Genomic DNA, 20,592 nt, shown 5'->3' with positions numbered 1-20,592 from the left:
TATCTGCTTAGATGTCAGTTATGGTCTCTTTGGGGTATATTCCCAGTAGTGGAATTGCTGGGTCAAAGGGTATCTCTATTTGCAACATTTTGAGAAAGCGCCATACCACCTTCCACAGTGGTTGCACCATTTTACACTCCCACCAACAGTGAATAAGGGTTCCAGTTTCTCCACAACCTTGCCAGCATTTGATGTTTGCTGTTCTGTTAAAGTTTTCTATTCTTACTGGGGTGAGATGTTATCTCATAGTTGTTTTGACTTATCAGATTTTAAAGAGCAACTTAATATATTAAGTCAGAAGGAAAAAAAGAAATAAGAACTGCTAGAAAACCTTTAAGAGCAAAGAAAAAGAATTAGCTCTACTCGCTATCAAAATATAATTTCTGAATAAGTGAAACCTTATGGGCCAGCTCAAGAGCAAATATAATGCCCACTGGGACAGAATAAAAGTCAGCTGATGCACACACAAAAGAAACAACATCACAGTGGTGAAAAGATGGCATGTGCAATATATGCAATCAGGAGAAGGGGCAGTCATCAGGGAAAAGAAAAAACAAAAATAAAAACGGCTGTGACCAAGACCTTGTTTCAAATAACAAGGTAAATTCCAACTATATATATATATATATATAAAATTCAAATGTGAAAAATGAAACTCTACAATACTAAAAGAAAATAGGACAGAGTGAGTTCTCCCACAACCTTGGTATGAGCAAGGTTACCTATAAAACAAAATTTTTAAAATGATCAGAGAAGATGCAAAGAAACAAAAGTCTTCTGTTAGGCAAAAATGTCATGAGCAAAGTCAAAAGGAATACAGACTGGGAAAATCTTTGTAGCTCATATAATAAAGGCTGTCTTCCCAATGTAAGAAAGAGATCCTGTTAAGTCAATGACAGCACAGCAAAAAGCAAATGGTATAGAAGACGGGTTAACAAAAACTTGAAGCAACTCTTAGGTAAAATGGTGCTAAATATCAGATAGTGTTCCTGGGTGACACAATGAAGGGCTTGATTATTAGCTGCAAGGCTGCAGCCTGAACTCACCAATAGGCACTGAGAAGACAGGCTGGACCTTCTCTTTCTAAAAGGTCACAGCTCTGAAAAAAATCTATGGAGCCCAGTTCTAGCAGACACATAGGGATTTCTTAGGAGTTGGGATGGACAGCAACTAACAACAACTCTCACAGGCAAAATTCAAAAGTTTGACAACATACTGTTAGGAAACAGGCATTGTCATGCATCACTATTAGGACTTTAAACCAGTGAAACATTTACACAGTGTAATTTGGCAACATCTGCAAAATTTAAAATATATGTTCTCTTTAACCCAGTACCTCCATCATTTATTTGGATATATTTGTTCATGTCACACTCTGTGAAAAAACAAAATATAATGATTGACCATCGACTTGCTAAGACTCATGTGCTTGTGCTAACAGCAGCACTGCACTTCACAGGGCATTCCTGACTGTAATCTTTACTGAAGCCAATCACCAGACCTTGATCCAACGTGCTGCTAGGAGGGTTTGAACCACTAACTCTTCAGCTGGCAGCTGAGTGTAAGCAGAGAATGGTTAAGTCAAAGATGGTATACTTGTACAACAGAATACTTTGCAATGAGTAAAACAAAATAATAGAGAAGTTCTGTCGTGATATAGTAAAACTTCCAAGATAGATTAAATAAAAATATGTGGCGTGTGCAACATTTTATATAAATGGATGGAATTAAAAATAGAATACATATTCCTATATCAAAGAGCCCTCCGTGATGCTGTTGTGGGTTATGCATGGACTGCTAACAGCAAGGTCAGCAGTTTGAATACACTAGTCGCTCTACAGGGGAAGAGAAGAGTCTGATTCTGTTAAGATTTATAGTCTTACAAACACAAACCTGATAGGAGGGTCTCTGGTGGTGTAGTGTGCAACATGTTGGATTGCTAACAAAAATGTCAGAAGTTTTGGATCCACCATCCACTTATTTGGAAAAAGCATGGCGTCCCCTCTCATAAAGATTTACAGCCTTGGAAACCAATGGAGGGTCACTAGAAATTGGAATAACTCGACAGCAGTGGGTTTGGCTTATTTACTTATTTATCATACAAAATTATAAAGAAATCTGTAAAGGGGGGAAAAGTATATAGATGAGAGGAAAACTGTTTCATTGTAGTCCTGTCTATGTCTTAAAAACTTTTTAAATTATGTGGCTGGACCACCGATTTAAAAGAAAAAAAAAACCAAGAATGTACAAAAGAACAAAACAAAAACTACTTCTTGGTATAGGAAACCTACTACTTATAGGATAAAGTCCAAACTCCTCAGCTGGGCAAGTAAGATCTTTATAACTGGAAGAACATATAATGTATAAGAGTTGGGATTTGGGGGCTAGATTTTAGCCGTGAGAAGGCAGACATTAGTATGAGATTGCATGACTTTGGACTTGTAATTTCACCTCTCAAGAAAACTTCTGTGAAAAGGACTTAGTTCTTCTACTACTGGGTTGGTAAAAGTTAAGGAGAAAATCCAGATTAGTGCCCCAGACACTGGCAGAGGCCCAGCAGAGCCCATCCAGCACCAGTCACTTACTATTCATAGTCTGGTTCCACTCTACCTTTTCAGACCTCAATGTCCTATTTTATTGCCGTAACTCTGGACCTTTGACTATTTCCTAGACATGTCAAATTTTCAAAATTTGGTTTTCTAATTACCTCAGCCTCAACATTTCTCTTGAGTGAACTACCAACTGTGATCATCAAAGTCACACCTCCACCCGAGGCTTGTCTCCTAAGCTCCTAAGTGACTAGCCATCATTTACTCTTGCATGTTCCTGTCAAGGAACCAAAACAGTCAACCTTAAATTCATTGCCTCCCTGAGCTCCACTTCCTCCCAAGTCGTCTTCTTCCATATGTTTTCAGCACAGCTAACAGCTTCTTTATTCATTTATATAATCCAATCCAGAAATCCAGGTATCACTTTTACTTTTTCCTTTAACACAATTACCCTTGAAGGCCAAATAGTCACTAAACTCTTTCCACTCTTAGTCTGACTCTTACTGGATATGAATTTACTACAATAGCTAAGTGTTCTCCGTTCATTCCTCCACAAAATGCTGTCACAATTATTTTTCTAAAATCCAAATTAGAATTCTTCATCAAGACTTCTGCAATGACATTCAGTGCCTAAATAAGGAGGATGTCTCAGAATTCTTCGGCGATACTCTTCAGACTCTGGTCTCCCTCACTCATGAACTCCACACACACCATTGCCTTAAGCCAAATGACACAGTCTGAGGGGTGTAGCCTGCTCTTCCCTCACTTATTATCATTCTTGTTCACATTCTGTCCTCCATCTGGAACAGGGTTCTTAATTCAGGGCATCCACAGACTGCCTATTTGCTTCCCAAAGGTCACCATCCTCAAAACTCCCCCTTAACACTTGGGACTGCCATGAATCTGAACCTGATTCCAGGGCAACAAACAAGAACAACATGACTTATCACCAAAAGAACATACACCATGTTAGCAATGTTGTAGATAACTCAAAGTATCAACTACATTCATCATTAGCCAGAAATGATGCTATTTCTATTAGATCACTACCAGAGTAGTTATTTATTAAATAAAACACATGCCACTGTATTATAAAACTGATTGAGATTTTTTTATACTTCATTATTGTTAGTTTCCTTTGTAAATCTATGTATTTAATCTTACGCTAAAATATTTTGAGAAAGGGTCTATGAGCTTCTCCAGGCTACCAAGCGTAGATGGCACCAAAAAGCGGTAAGAATTTAAACCCAGAACAATTCTTTCCTATTATCTGCCTGGAAAGCAGAAATTTCTCCTTTTGGGCTTTGTTAAAATATCAACTTACATCAACTTCTAGCCTATTTTGTCTCTTTCTCACTCCCTTGGACCCTTTGGAGGTCAGATTATTAGATAAAGTTCCTTGAAGGCATATAAAGTATTTCATTCTTTTATTTTTTTATATATATTCAGTACTTAGTTCAGAGCGCGACACACAGAGTGAAAGAACTTTATTGACTAATTGAAAGATAATGAGAGATTTTAGTGTCTTAAAAATCTGGGTTTATATTCTGGCAAACAATTAGTACTTTTATGACTTCAGAAGTCTTTTATCCTAAGACTGCTTTCTCATGTGTAAAATATAGGTAACTCCTCTACTGATTGTACTCTATTCCTAAGATGATCAAGTAAGTTAAATGTGTGAAAGTACTTTGTAAAGTTGTACTGGGCTACACAGAAGTATACCAAATTATTCATTAATATTTTTTAAAAATTGGGCTAAGATTATCACATTATAAAAAAATCCCTCTATTTGCCTTATACTTCTACGTATACAGAAACTCACTGTTCTCTAAGTGTATAAATTCTGTGTGCTTTCAGGTCTTTAGGGAGCTAAAAAAAAGACCTGAAAACAAATAGAATTTATACACTTAGAGAACAGTGAGTAGTGTAGCCTAGTGGGGAAGGAGTTGTGCTGCCAACTCAAAGAAAGACAGGTGGTTCAAATCCATCAGGAGAAGGATAAGCAATCTCTCAATTTGTGGCCTCTACAAATCTGCTGGAAGGCCAGCTATGAGTTGGTTCTAACTCAATGAGTTTCTTCCAAGTCTTTATGCTCTTATTCTCATTGATATTTCCTATTATTTCATCCAATGTCCTTCCTTCTGTCCTTGCCTGGGTAAGTGCCACTGTTTTTTTAATACTCAGTCCAGGCATTAATAATCTCCTCTACGAAACCTTTCCTGGCCTCTCTTCCCCACAACATCTGAGAGTTAATTTCCTGTGCGTCCCTGGACAGCAGGGACCCTGGGTATGCTTTCTATCCCAGAACCCAAAAGGAATTAAAATCATTTTTGCTGAGCATAAAATTGAACAACCAGAGGTAATTAGATGGTATCTGAAACAAATCAACACCACTATGTGCTTTTGGTTATTTGTAAGAAAATCAGAGCCCTGGCCTTGCAAGTATTTAAATTCTGAATGATGAATCTGTCACAAGTCTTTTAAATATTCAGTTTAATCTCATTGTGAATGTAAATCCATTCACTCTAGCAAAGCAAGGTGAAGTTCATCTTGCAATGTCTGTCTCAACAATCACACCACAATGCAGAGCACTGAATCACTGAAAATGTCACCACACAGAGTTAAGACAAGAAACAATGGTACCTTTAAATTCTTCCCATTCTTCTCATGCCCACAAGGAAGACAGGAGTCAGTATTTTAGCTGAGATCCCTTACTTCAAAATGAAATAATAGAGAGCAGAGGCCAGAGGGAAACTATAGCTAGCTGTATGCACAATGGCTTGTGGGCACAGTGAGTTATGGGCTAACCCATGCACAGTAGTAGGGGGCACTCTCCCAGGCACAAATGCAACCCCAGAAGGCAATTTCTGACCTGTTGCCTTTTAAGATTTCCCCAAGCCTAAGACGACAGGAGACAGCTTCCAAGAAAGTACATATACATGAAATAAATCAAGTAAACCAATGAATGATACAAAGACAGTAACACGCTCAGGCCAGATTCTGAGCTTGCATTTTAGCTATAAGACCAGGAAGAAGGTAACAGTCATCACCTCCTTTTACTGTTAGTAAGTGACTGACTTCTTGTTTTACCAACAACAAGGGCACTGGGAAAGCTTCTGGTTTCCTGCCTTCTACTTCCCTTCTCCCAGAAAGCTGAGGACTGGCTGCCTGATCTTTGTCTGTACCCTTTGATCTAAAAGTAATGAACTTGCTTCCGTGCTCAACAATTTCCCATTTAGTCTATTGGGTATTCCCCTATTAAACGTCCTCGATAATCCTCTTACCTACAGTTAGGAAGGTGCTGAGCAGCTGCTCGGTGGCAACAGGCTTGATCTCTGTCCGCAGATTAACAAATCTGCCAACCACCAAAGGGGCTCGGCGGAAACCCAGGATCCTGGTGTGAAGGTGGAAAAATAGAAGAAAACAATCTTTGGGGATGCATTTTAAGTATCAGTCTTAAAAAATGATGGCCAATCATGTTAAATATGTGAAGGGATTAAGGCCAAGGTGAGTCTTATTCTTAAAGGTACACAAACTTAGAGGTTTAACGTTAGAACACATTATTTAGTATTCTTCAGTAAAAAGAAGAAAACAAATCTGGTCAATATGATACGTGGTTAAATTAAGAAAGTAGGTATTAGGTTAATTTTCTAGTTTCTCTATTTTTGTTAGGAATTTGTTACAATACATAAAACTAAATTTTAATGAAATATTAGAGGAAAAATTATTCTAAACCCATATACAGGTTCAAAGCCTTGAGTAAAATAGTATATTGACACAAATCTATGCAGAGTGATTTGAAATGATAAATCAATAGAACAAATTAAACATTGATGTATCTGAAGATATTTCTAATGGCTTAAAAACTCTACTTTACACAATCATTTTTTTAAAAGTAAACGTTTCCATATATCTTAAAAAAAAATCAAAACTCATTGCCTTCAAGTTGGAACTCCTAGCTGATACTCCAGTGGGTTTTCAGAGGCTTTAAATCACATGTGAGGAAACTGTCCACGTTTCTAAGGAGCATCAGGTTGATCAAAACTGCCTGCCTTTGGGTGACACACAGCACAACTCACTACTCACTAGGTTTCCACACTGACTGAATAAAAAGTTCGAGGTGCAGAATCAGGAACTGAAAAAGGCAAACACACTCTCCCTCCAATTCTACAATCCAGGAATAACTGCTAATGTTTTGGGACATGTAAGCATTTTTTCTTTTACATATATATGTAAACACATACTCACACTTATATCTAAACTGATAATTGAGATTATACTGTATGCAGTTTTGTATCCTACATATCTAAACTGATAATTGAGATTATACTGTATGCAGTTTTGTATCCTACTTTTAACTCATCATTATATCATAAGTCTTTTCTCAATGTTACTAGAAATTCTTTTGGTGACTATGTAATAAATGATCTTCTGTTCAGGGCTGCTAACTCTGTCCTAAACTTAATTTTGGAAATGCTAAAAAAAGCAAGATCAACAGATTTGTCAAAACATCAAAATCAAGAGAAACTCAAGGCAACAGGATGGATAAAGGCTAATGTGACAGAGAGCACATGGATGGAAAAGAAGATCCAAAGTCTTTTCTCTCCTCACTGACCATTGCCAGGCCACGTACAAGGAACCAGCTTAGTACACCAGGGCCATATCATCCTGAGTCCCAAAGCCTGGCTGGGCTGGTGGTTAAAACAGAGGAGCATGGAGGTTGGCCAGAGATGATCTCTCAAACTCTTAGCAAGAGAAGGAATTTTAAATACAAGTGTCTAAAAGCACAAATCTTAAAGTGAAGTATTATTGTATCTGATTCACATCAACAGTAATGACTTTTTAGGGAGCTTGGCGGCCTAGTGCCAAGAAACTGCACTGCAATCCCAAAGGTGCACAGTTCAAATCCACCAGATGCTCCACTGGAGAAGGAGGGGCAAACTCTTCCTGTGCCAGATGGATCCGATTCAACAGTATATAACAACCACAACCACCACAACAACAATACACAAAACCAAAACAAGCCCCCACAACAGTAATGACTTTTTGTACAAAGAATACCTCAAAGAATACCTGTGAGTTTAAAAATAAGCACTGTACTGTGAAAAGATAAAAATTCAAACACCAAACCCATTGCCAACAAGTTGATTATGACTCATAGTGCTCCCACAGGACAGAACAGAACTGCCCCACAGTTTCCAATACTATAATCTTTACACAGGGGAGCTCTGGTGGCCTAGTGGTAAGGAGTTGTGCCATCAACTCCAAAGGCAGGTGGTTCAAATCCACCAGCTGCTCTGCAGAAGATGGGCAATGTCCTCCCGTGTGATTTACTGCCCCTGAAAACCTGGTGGAAGCTCATCTATGTGTCGGTTCCAACTCAACTGTACATAACAGCAGCAATAATCTTTACAGAATTAGATTGTCACATATTTCTCCTGCAGAGTGGCTGGTGGGTTTGAACCAGTGATCTTTCAATTGAAAGCCAAGTATTTAACTATTATGCCACAAGAACTCCTTGTTTAGCAAATAACTAGGAAGAGAGAAAATAAAATATCAAGATACCATTTTTCATATACCACATTAACAAAAATTAGTATCCTGGGGGGAAAAGGGTGAAAGTAGAGGGGTGAGGATAGGCAGGGGACAAATCACAGGGTTGCACAATTTAGTGAGTGGAGGGAGAGTAAAGGAAGTGGAAAAGATCCAGTGGGGATCTGGAAGGATGAAGTAATGGTGGGCATAGTTCAAAAGTGATTAATTTTATAAAACATAATGAATGAGAATGATTGTATGAAATATAATGTGAATGAAGGATAGGGGGAAAGACAATGTATACAAACTTTGTATGCAAACCAATATAAATAAAAAATAAATAAAATTAGTGTCCTGACATATTCCATTGATAATGCATGTACACAGAAAAGCACTAAAGGGCTGCTGGCTTTCAGAAGCCAGGAGTCAAGTGGAACCTTATCTTGTTGACCTGGCCCCATGTGGGTGTTAAGACTGAAGAGACAAGTCAGTTTGGAACACAGGAAGAATGCAGACTCCTGAGTCTGCAGATGATGGGTTGAGATGAGCTGACGAGAACCCAAGAAGATGTTCCATGCTGTGATCTAGTGTTAATGGCTATAATGTGATAGTTTACTCTTGACTAGATTTTGTTTATGGATGCAGATGATAAAAGTTTTAACTAGAACAGAAGATTCTTCAGAGACAGGAATATGCTTGTTTCCTCAGAGTACTGGTGTGACAGGGATGGGCAAATCAGAAATTGGCTATCTAAAATGGGGGAACTTTCACTAGTATAGATATTGTATATTATAAGGAGAGAGTTAATTTTTTCATATGAGAATATTAATGGCTAGAGAAGCCAGAGGATGGCCTATCGAGTTTATCTTTCTATATAACTTCTCTAGTCCTTATCTGATGTTGCTCTGCAGATGGGTGGGACTATGCAAATAGTCCATGTAGGCCTATCTACAAAGGGACTGGCTATCTGCCATTCCACAAGGAGACTGGCCAGTATCAACAGCTGACAAGAGCCTTGGCTAGTCTTGCCAAGAAACTTAACAACTCTATAGAAATCTTCCCCATGCCCTCACCAGAAGAAATGGAATTCTTCAGCCAGAGAAGAGACATGCTTTGGGACTTCAGGAGCAGTAATGGCTGAACTGTAGAACAGATGTTAAAAGAGACTTTGAGGGGAGCTCTGGTGGCCTAGTGGCAAGAAGCTGCACTGCAATCCCAGAGACGCATGGTTCAAATCCACCAGATGCTCTGCCGGGAAAGGAGGGACAATCTCCTCCTGTACCAGTCAGATCTGATCTGACGGTACACAGACACACATACACAAAATAATAATAATTAAAAAAAAATTTTTTTTAAAATATGAGACTTTGAAGTGGGGAGGGGGAGCCAATACTGGGAGAACTGGGAACCTGAGAACACTGAGAGCCACAAGGCTCAGAGCTAAGGTGCCTACGTGCACATTATGGGAGCAGTCTTGATTGTATTTTGTTATTAATTTGAATGAAAACCTTTTAACACCCCTCTCAAAAATAGAAGTTAGTGTCCTGAATAATACGTAATACTACTTGAATATTATAAAATGAGAATTTTTTTGTTTGCTGGTATCCACTAAGAAGGAAACAAGGGGCTTAGGAAAAAAGGGGGGGGGAAGGAAACAAATGAGGTGTTGGAAAAACAGCTTCTTGTGTGCAATTAAGTAAGGAGAACTGACCTGAAGCTAAATCTCAAAGTCTTTGAAAAGGTCACAAAAAATTCATGGCACTATAAACAAATACTTATTTTTTACCAAATCATTAAATGTCTAGATTGCTACCAGTTTGTTTTTATTTTTAACAGTTTTTGATGACTGAAAGTGCTCAGCTAAGATCTTTTGCAGAGAACGTTTTTAGTTTCTGAGTATGTATCTGAAGCACTTCCTAGAAATATCTTAACGTTTTCCTAGTATTTGCATTGATATGTAGTCACTGATTCAGAAAGCATGAACATTAAGGGTTTTAATTCATAATACCAAGGTCTTTCAAAAGAAAAGCTGAACCAATTAATGCCACAAGTAACAAGAATCTCGTTGCACTCCTGCCAATAAAGTTGTAGATTGGTATGGAGCATTGACACACGGATCTGACACACGGCTGACCCATCAGGGAGTTTTCAGAGACAGTAAATTGCATGGAAGGATACTGTGCATCTTCCTTTTGTGGAGCAGCTGGTAGATGCGGACAGTGTGCCTTCAGGTTTGCAGTGCAGCTCTTTACCACTAACTGATGTTGTTGATTGCCTCAAGTAGAACACGACTCATAGCAATCCTATGAGTGAAAGACCTGAAGCCCTTCTATAACTCGTTTCTCAAATTTAAGTTTCCAATGGCATGTTGTTTAGGAAGTGGATGACACTCCTGCTTCCAAGAGCAGTAGTTTTTAAATATGTGTCGTTTTCAGCAGATGGAAACAATTTCTCATTGTTTTAACTGAATGTTTTTGATTGGTAAAGATGAACCTTCACTTCCCTATTTTCCACATTTATCTGTAATTTCCAAGCCCTAGTTAGTGAACTGCAGGGTTTCTCAGCCCATTTTTCTACCAGCAGTTTAGATTAAGTATAATTCTGTATTAGCATTTACATATTAAGATTATTTGGTTCTTGTTGCATAGTCTGTAGGGAACTATGCTAACTCAAAAGTTAGAATCCATCAGCAGCTCTGAAGGAGAAAGGGGCAGTTTCCTCCCATGCAATTTACAGCCTCTGAAAATCTGCTGGAAGGTCACCTATGAGTCGGTTCTGACTTGACTGCCATAAATTTGAGTTTTCTGAGTTTGAAGATGACGTTAGATTAAAATATTTTATCTCAGTTTGTTATTTCTTTTAATCCTGTTTAATATTCTTTACATAAAGGAACTCTGATGGTCTAGTAGGGAGCTCTGGTGGCCTTTGGGTAAAGAATTATACTGCTAACTCAAAGGCAGATAGTCCAAATCCACTAACTGCTCCTCAGGAGAAAGACAATCTCTTCTCATGTGATTTACAGCCTCTGTAAACTAGCTAGAGCATCAGCTATGAGTTGGTTTCAAGTCCACAATAATGAGATGAGTTGGTGGTCTAGTGGGTAGGGAGTTGTGTTGTTAATCCAAAGACTAATAGTTCAAATCCACCAGCTGCTCCACTGGAGAATGACTGCAATCATCTCACAAACAGTATACAGCCTCTAAAAATCCACTGCAAGGTCAGTACAAATCACTTCCAACTCAATGGCAATGAGACACACAAAGAATGTTATTAAGAAAGAAGTTAATTTTTAAATTCCATTTACTAAACAACTTCTTTATGATTTATTATTCTGTTCAGAAAATCCTTCCTAATTCAGAGAAAAGACAAAGAAAATGACTATTTTTTCCATTTATATGTTCATTTTTAGAAAAGTATTGTAAATAATTTCTTTTCAAGCCTATCAGTATGCTGTTAGGATGAAGTTGGTCAGAGAGTAATAGGTTTGCTAGAAGGTTCCTGACTACCAGCTGCAGGGGGTAAAAATAATCTTCCTGGTAAACTTTGTAAGTTAGAACTTTTTTCATTTTATAAGCTAAGCATTTAATACAATACAGTTCATTATATACCATGCTGTATGTTTCTAGAATCTGGAGATAAATCAGTATTACTTAAAACAAAACCAAACAAATACAAGCCATACTGTCAGATCCAATCAGTTCAATTCAGTGAAGGCATCTCAGTTCAAATTTTTGTTTAGTTCAAAATTTAATTTCCATTGTGCCATTTTATTTATTGGGAAAATCTTAAAAAAAAAAAAGATTTTCACTCATGGCAAGTGATAAAAAGCATGCCAGCAACCAAAGAACCAAGAATTAAATTTTCCCTTGCTAATCCAGGTGCTACCCAGGTTACAGTGGAGTCACAAAAATTAGTAAGTCCATCAACTCATTAAAATAATGAATAGGTTAAAGTTGTTAAGTGTTACATACCTGTCCAAATGAAAGGCAGCTACCTCTGCATTGTGTCTGTCATAGCCAGCATATGGCTCCCCTTCTACCACGTAATCTCGGCTGTACCTGCAGAGAGAATGAGCAGCACAGAAGCAGACATGAACTCAATCAGTGCCAGGGGTCACAAGACAAGGGGTGGAATATAAACTTGAGCACATCTGATTCCGCTCTACAGACATCTTCCCTAGCAACCGAGGACAATCTTGGATCGGCACCAATTTCTGGGGAATGAGGTGAAAAGCAACAGAGAAGGAAACGAGAATATCTACTTCAGCAATCTTCCTACGAGTAAATCATGAAAGACATTATTTTTACCACTGTAAAAGGCTTTCAATGTCACTAACACAAACTGTTTTCTGGAAGGCATGGGTCATCTCTGGATCTCCCTGTACAGTGCTGAGGCTGAAATCTCCTTTGTGTCATCTTTGTACAGTGCTGAGAAGGAAATCCAACTGTTGCCATGTCAGTTTTGATTGGGAGTGACCCCATGTGCTTTCATAAGGTCTTCATAGGTGTGATCTTTAGGAAGCAAATTAGGAGACCTTTATTCCAAGGGTATCTCTGGGTGGATCTGAACCGCTGGCCCTTCAGCTTGGAGCCATATGTATAACCATTTGTGCCACCAAAGCACTCCTGCTGGGCCTACCCAAACCAAATCTACTGCTATCAAATTGATACTGCCTGATTGTGACTCATGTTGACTCTACACGATGGAATAGCAGTGTTTCCCCAGTTTACATCTTTAATGGAAACAACAAGCACACTACCGTAAGAGACAGATTGGAGTGGCTGAAGGGTTTGAGCCACAGTTCTTTCACTCACCAGCTGATGCCTGCCACTGTGTGACCTCACTCACTACTATCAGGTCATTTCCAGCTCACAGTGACCCTCAGTAGGTTTCCAAGTTTGGAAATCTTTAAAGGAGATGACTGCCTCATCTCTTTTCTATGGAGTCTCTGGTGGATTCGAACTCTGAATATGTGCTACCTTCTGATTAGCAGCACAAGATGCTATAGACTCTGCCACTGTGACACCTGGGTCTACTGAATCCAAACCCACTGTCTCTTATCCTGACTCACAGCCCCAACAGGACAGGGCAGTACTGCCCATGGCCCTTTCAAGGCTGTGAGTCTTAGTGGAAACAGATTCCTCATCTTACACTTGCATAGTAGCTAAGGGACCAAAAGTGACTTTTTGGCTAGTAGCTGAATGCCTTCCTCACAGTGCCATGAGGGCACCAACAAATATTTACCACAATGTCTGGTAGACTGAAGAAATGAAGAATACTTTGGCTGTGGTTTAAATCTCATGAATAATAAAGTGGTCCTTTTGACTCTTCGTTTTCTGTTAATTAGCAGGCAAAGGTGGTTTTTAAAAAGACGCTTCTATAACCATTCTCTGTCTCCATTACAAGCTTCGGATGATGTGGTGGAAGGGACTCAGGACCATGAGTGAGAGTCATTACATGACTTGTAACCCTGTCTCTGGGTTTCAGATTCCTTATCTATCAACGTCAGGGGCTAAGCTGCATTTAATCTGCATTTAAATTGCATTCCTATGATCTTACCTGTGTAGGAAATGAATAAAAGAAAAACTGGCATAGTTCTTTCAACTTACCATTGTTAAAAAAGAAACATTTTTAATATGTTACATGTGAAGGAAATTAGTTTACTTAGGACTACTGTTTGGAGACTCATGTGTGAAGAAGCAGTTGGATTCTGGAGGGTAGGTTCTCTTGATTTAGGTGAAAGTCAGGTATAAACTGTTGAGTTGGGTTTTTTTCCTTCGTTAACATGTTGCCGCACACTTTTTTTTTTCCATTTTAATTAACATTTACAGATATTTTGGATTTCCATTCATTCATTGTTGCACTTCTCTCCCCACCCCCACCCCCAACCCCTGGTTCACCCATCTCTTTGAAAAGTAAAATTCCTTCATTGGTATACAATCCCCCCCCCCCCCTCGGCAAGAATCCTCCACTCTGCAACCTTCATTCTGGACTCCTATGATAATCATAATACCCTATGATATATTGCTTTTGAGCTATTCTCTCCCTCATCCACTTCAATGCAGTATATATAATTTATCCAGTTTTTCTCATTCTTTCCCCAACCCTGATGTCAGTTCCATTCTACAACAGTGGCACCATGCAGTGTTTGTCCTTTTGTGACTGAGATGCTCACACAGTATAATGACGTCAAGGGTAACTCATTTTGAATAATATTGCATGAGTTCCTTGTTTTTCAATGCAGCATAGTATTCCATTGTGTGAATGTACCACAGCTTCTCTATCCATTCGTTTGTTGATGGGCACTTAGGTGCCGCACACTTTTTTAAATTGACCACCAACTGTGCTTAGAAACAAATTTGCCTGTCATTTGCGGCAACGTGTTAACAATTGTGTTTAAGCTGACTGATCGCCAGGATTTAGTTAACACAATCAGCTGTGGGCTGGAAGCTTCTTGTTTCAGTCAGTCAGGACTTGGTGGATGGACCTTTGTTCGTGGGATTGCTGTGATACTGAATGCTGTGCCACTGGTGTGTCAAGTACCATAATGGTTACCCATGGTGAACAGGGTTTGGTAGGGCTGCTAGATTGAGACAGACTTGGAAGCAGGACTGGCATTCACTTCTTAAACAACAGGCCTTTGGAGACTCTATGGACATTAGAAAAATGATGACAGTTATATAACAAAGTTCAGATCTTTTGTTCATAGGGTCACTATGAGTTGTACTTGATGGCACTTAACAACAACAAAAACAGGATCATTGCCTTGATTTTCTCAAAGGCTGTTCACCTGCCTTGATTTCTGAATCCAAAGGAGAGCAGCCCAGCTTACCAGGACATTGTGAAATAAAAATGACTTGAGAATGAAGCACAATAAAGCCGCTCCACTAAGGGCATTCCCTTATGACAGAAGAGTGATGCAGAAGTAGAAAGCAGTACTGAATCCAATCACCCACTTAAGTGAGCTTAGATTATAAAGTGAAATAATGTCCACAGAACACATCTTTCAAGGCAAAGTGATAACACATTTATGTTAGTCTCACTGCTCTATCTGGTTGAATGGCATTTTCTTCTCGGTATGGTCAATATTCTCCAATATCTCCAGGGTCCAAAAGGATTTTTAGGCACTAGACTGGCAACCTCCAAAACAACAATCTCAACCCTAAAATATGACTGCAGCAAAATCTGCTGCTCTCTAAGCAGTTCTGACTGCACTACAGCTGTGGGCCATCTGTAGAGTGAAGGGACAGTCCCTAAATATGTGATGTACCAGGATGCCAGTGGAGCCAAAGGAAGGCGTATGGTCATGTGCAGTCCATTCCTTTTGCGGACGCATCAAAGTGCTTTCCAATGCTTCTCAAAGTGGCTTGGGGAAAAGCATACAACCTTAGAGGAATATAGGAACTTTTGGGGTAGGAGAGGAAAAGGCTAAGAATCCAGAAGAACTGCACTGCAGTCAGGCCTCAGTCCTTGACTCGTGGTTTGGCTTCATGAAATATTGGAGTCCGATAACTCTCTGGATATCATTTTCCCCATCTAGAAAATGAGCAGACTTAATTTCTAAGGTCCCTTCCCACACTTCCTAAGATCACTTACTCACTTCCACACACTCTGAAGCCCCTGCTGTCTTCTTTTTGCACTATGACTGTGAAAATTAATTTGTTTCTAGCATGGATACAGCTACTCTAGTGGGGGAAGGGGGAAGAAGTGAAAAATCCCTTCTACAACATAGAGCAGTATGTGCATAAAAAAGTATAATCATATTTCTACATACATCATCTCCCTAAACACATCTTCCACTTCTGAGAGAGGGTAGGGATAACCAGGCTCTAGAAACACAAAAACCACAAGTGGCCATTAAGGAAGGTGCCTGTCTGGACTTGGCTGCAAGGACTCAGATCTGCCTCTCAGCAGCATGATCCATCTTCCATCACTGACAGAGGAACAAAATTCATATAGTAACTGCCAATAAATCACTCCCAGCCTCCTGGTGAAGGACATCAGAGTCTGGCCAAGGACATTAATTTGCACTTATAGCAGGGCTAAATAGCCTCCTCGGCCCTGGGGGTCAGAATAGCTATTTGCTGGGTGTTTAAGAAACAGAGTAAATTTCTACAAGCATTTAAACCTACGCCCACCTTTACCAGCCTGCAATCGTACTTGGTGTAAAGTGGCACAGGTCAGTGAATGCAGAGGCTTAGAGAACTGTCACCTATGGAAGGGGCCATGCAGCTTGCTGCGTGACGGAGGGAAGCGCCTTAAGCTGGACACAGTCATGGGTTGTTTGTGAAACAACAGGAGACCTGGGGGCCAGTGTGGCAGATGAAAAGAAGAGGGAGGGTAAGGCTGGGTACCTGGAGGTAGATCAGACTGTGAGCGCCTGATCCTTGAAGGGCTGTAGAGGCTGGGTTTTGTCTGGTGGGCAGGGGGAAGTCCATGGATATTTTAAAGCTGAGGAGCACTAGATAATATGGGTATTTAGGAAAAGAATGGAAGTAGTTTTCAGGGTGGTCTGAAAAAGGAATGTAATGGGACGGTTGCTGTAGTAGGAAGCAGGAAGTGACATAAGCTATGACATAGGCTGGTTTATGGATTTATCTGCCTCCACTTCGCCTGGGCCAATACTGTTAACTATGAGGAGTACCTGCCTTCTAACCTCTCTGCTATCCCACTGTACTCCCAGTTCTTCAGCATGGAAGTTCGGGGTGTGGAAATAATATCTTTTCATTTAAACATAAAATGCCCCAAACTCATCTCTACCCAAACGGATTTTCTTCTTTTAGCTTCCTTTCTTTCCATCTCTTTGACCATAAACCAAGGAGCCAGGGGTCACATTTCAAAACCAAACGAGTGACTGTGGATGATGGGTGCTCCATGTCATCATACTTGCAGGAAAGCAAACAAATACATTTAGAGAGTTAGATGTGTGTGGTGGAATACAAATTGCTCAGAATTCTAACAAGATTGGATTCAAATCCCAGCTCTGCTGGTTACTGCTGGGTGACCTTGTTGGTTATCTTTCTTAGCCTGAGGTTTTTATTCTAAAATAGGAACTGTAAATTTGTGATGAGAGTTAAAAAGCACTAACAGATACAAAAAGTGTAAGGTGTGATTCCTGGTATTTGGTGTCTGCACAACCACACTTGTCCCTTATTACCTGCTAACCAGACTTCGGAATTCTCAAAAAAACCACTTTTTTGTTTATCCTAATTTCCACATCTTCTAGAAATCTTTCTGCAACAGAAATTTTAAAATTGGTTTAATTGTAAAAAAACCTTAGCCTTGTACAGACCAAAGAGAAGCACAAGAAAAGATGATTTTATAAATCCCAAGTTCAATGAATGGACCCACTCGCATATATAGCTGCTAAGATGACAACTCACCGCTTAGGTTTGAAGACAACTTTCTGTCCTCCTTCAAGTATCAGTAAGGCTTTCAGCTGTGTCCCTTTATAACCCACATCAGCTTTAATGATTTTCTTGGTCGCCATGGCGTGCATGATTGCCCCCAGCTCCGGTGTCTCTTCAGGGTACACTTCCCGGGGAACTACCCACTGGGCTGCAATTTCCCAGGGAGACTGCAAGGTGTGGTCCAGCTTGGGCTCCAGTTCTACCCGCAAGCCAGCCATCATTCGGTGAAAAGCTCTCTGGTCCTCCCTGTTGGCAGCTGATGTATCCAAGTTGTCAATCAGGAAAACTTTGGTGAAAATAAAGATGACAAGGAGAATTGCTAACAGTACAACTCGTTGCTTTAGCTTCATGGTGATCACTTTTCCTTCTTTCCTGACCCAATTGCTCTCATTTATCAAGGAGAGCTGGGGGTGATGGTCAGCAAGGAGACTCCATGCTCAGATACACTAGTCCATTTCTTCACTGATGTATCTCCCACAATTCCAGCAAGCCTAAGTATAAAGCAAAATTCAATCAGAAAATCTTTAATCTCCTGAAAGCCTACAATGCTACTGTTTAGTGCTGCAAGGTTCAGAGCTCTGTTGGCCTAGTGGTTAGGGAGTTGTGCTACTAACCCAAAGGCAGAAGGTTTGCATTCACCAGCTGCTCCTTGGAAGAAAGATGGAAAATCCCCTTCTGTGTGACTTACAGCCTCTGAACATCTGCTGGAGGGTCAGCTGTAAGTTGATGGCATATAACAACATCAACAACTGTATAATGAAGGAACTAACAGGTAAGAACCAGATAAACTGAGAATTAAAAAGCAAAAATTCTTGTTGTAATTGGAATGCAAAGACTGCTGAAAACGTATTTTCATATTTAAGGTATAATCCCATAAGAGGGTAACTTGTAGTTAGGTCAAGTCACTTGCAACTCACAGAGACCCTACATACAACAGCTCTGACCCCTGCTCTACCCTGTGCCAACCTCATGCTACAAATGCCTAGTAACCAAACAAGGGGGGCAGGACACAATAAAAGTAAAACATTAAGATATGCATAACTCCTTAGCTTTTATATTTTTAAAAATCTACAAGGGATTTGTGAACACTTAAAGCTGCCAATATTTGGTAACTTTCCAGTTCTTCTCCAAATAGAAGTTTCATGACACACTGGAAGACAGAAGAGAGTAATAATTCTCTGCCTAAATTGAAATATCCAGCAATCCCAGACGAGTCACATCTGCTCTTCACATATGTAAATATAACACCCACACATGTTACCTCCTTGCCTGAATCAGTCCTCACTAATTATTTTCTGAAATTAAAATCTTTGTAAAATATGGATACTCAAAATCTGGATAGATTCAGTAAAGAAAAAATATGACCTAGTAGGACATGACCAGAAGAGGAATGAACTGTGGAGAAGGCGCTACTGAGTCTCGGCTGGGCAAGCAAACGATAGGGTGGCACAGACTTAGGGGAAGAGCTGCTGTCCCTGTGGGGCTTGCCACTCTTGGGCAATTCTCAAGTTAAAAGATTCCAAATGCAACGGTGTCAATAACACATAACCCAGTCTCATTTTCAAGCTGACAGGTTGCTTTCCACACCACAGGTCCATTTAAAACACGCACAAGCTTGCTATGTAATATGCTTCCAGACGGCATGGCATTGGGAAAAGACAAGAGATGACAAGAAGATAATAGGATGCCATTTCACTCTCCAATTCATCTGACAACTCAAACTATTAATCGAAGAAATAAAACCAATACAAAAGATAGGACAAATAATTCATGCAGAGACACTCCCACCTAAACTTTTGAGATTGCTTGCTTAGTAACAGCCAGAAACAACTCTCAGAAACAACCTCTTGGAGCAATGATGCGTTCTAAGGACAAGTTGGAAGGAGCCGGCTGACATGCAATGTATTATTACTAGTGATTAACCACTCAGTTCCTGTTATTTTCAAGAAGCAAGCAAAAAGTTGAGAGGTAAATTCAAATCCTAATTCTCCCCAGCCACCTGTTCTGTTTCATCACGATCTTACAGGGAACACAGAATGCTATGAACTGAAATAAAGGTAATTTGTGTGCATCCAAAATGTAATTGTGACGGTATCAGGTTTGGTGTGAAACTCAAGAGAGACTCTTCCCTGTGATTACTGACAACGACAGCGACAGTGCTGGAAGAGCAGGGTTCAGCTATTTCTGCTAGTGTCAACACCATAGAAAGCACACAGCTTCTTTATTTACTCAACAGTTTACATTTCAGGCTGCAGAGGTAAAGGCAACTTGGAACTTTAGCTCCATCACCAATCACATGCACAGCACCTCCAGATACAATTACAACAAATGCAGTAAAATTCTGGCACAAAAGGGTCAGCTGAGCAGGCTTTTCATGTTTCCAAATCATCCTTCAATACTAAACTTTGGTTAATGCAGAAACTTCCACTACTGTTGCTAATTTCAATGAGAAGAAACACAATACAGACCTCATCTATTTATAAACATTAAGGTTGTTAAAAAAAAAGTTAAGGTTGTGCTAGTTTTGTTTTAAACCTAAATGATATTCAATCTGTATATTGAGCAAAACGTCTTTTTTTTTTTTCTTTTTTGTGAGTGTACCGTCTAATCAGATCTGACTGGTACAGGAGGAGATTGTCCCTCCTTTCCCGGCAGAGCATCTGGTGGATTCGAACCGTGTGCCTCTGGGATTGTAGTTGCAGCTCCTTGCCACTAGGCCACCAGAGCTCCCCTTGAGCAAAGCTTCTTCATTCAAGAAGCTGGACTATAATGATGAAGAATGTGGGGAAAGACTGGAGGAAGGTTCAAACAACCTGTGTCTTGTAGATGACACAAACTTGCCTACAGAAAGTGACAACGACGTGCTTCAGAAAATAAAAGACTTCAATATGGGTCACATCTCAGTTTTCAAGGATCTCACTTTACTTGGATTGTGATTGCATCACAATCAACATCTTTGGTATTAGCAGTCAAGAAACTAAAAGACGGGAGGAGGGGGATTGTATACCAATGAAGGAATTCCACTTTTCAAAGAGAGATGTGAACTAGGGGGGAGGGGTGGGCAGGGAGAAAAGTCCAACAATGAATGAATGGAAATC

At 39.7% G+C, this 20,592-nt stretch overlaps 1 protein-coding gene across 1 annotated transcript in view; it reads right to left on the bottom strand.

The window, feature by feature from the left end:
• The window catches only part of FAM20B (family with sequence similarity 20, member B), a 30,295-nt gene extending 12,317 nt beyond the window's left edge, over positions 1 to 17,978 (bottom strand). The window contains exons 1-3 of the mRNA XM_006887721.1: positions 17,468 to 17,978; positions 12,056 to 12,142; positions 5,834 to 5,943 (exon numbers count right to left, since the gene is read on the bottom strand). Of these exons, the coding sequence (XP_006887783.1) occupies positions 5,834 to 5,943; positions 12,056 to 12,142; positions 17,468 to 17,844 (574 nt within the window). The 5' untranslated portion in view covers positions 17,845 to 17,978. The remainder of the gene's footprint in view (positions 1 to 5,833; positions 5,944 to 12,055; positions 12,143 to 17,467) is intronic.
• Positions 17,979 to 20,592: the final 2,614 nt, after the last annotated feature.

Source organism: Elephantulus edwardii, unplaced genomic scaffold, assembly GCF_000299155.1.
Source record: "Elephantulus edwardii isolate Elephantulus edwardi_28Jun2011 unplaced genomic scaffold, EleEdw1.0 scaffold00061, whole genome shotgun sequence".
NCBI lineage: Eukaryota > Metazoa > Chordata > Mammalia > Macroscelidea > Macroscelididae > Elephantulus > Elephantulus edwardii.
Note: the sequence above shows the minus strand (reverse complement) of the source record. Positions and strands in the feature narration are given on the sequence as shown.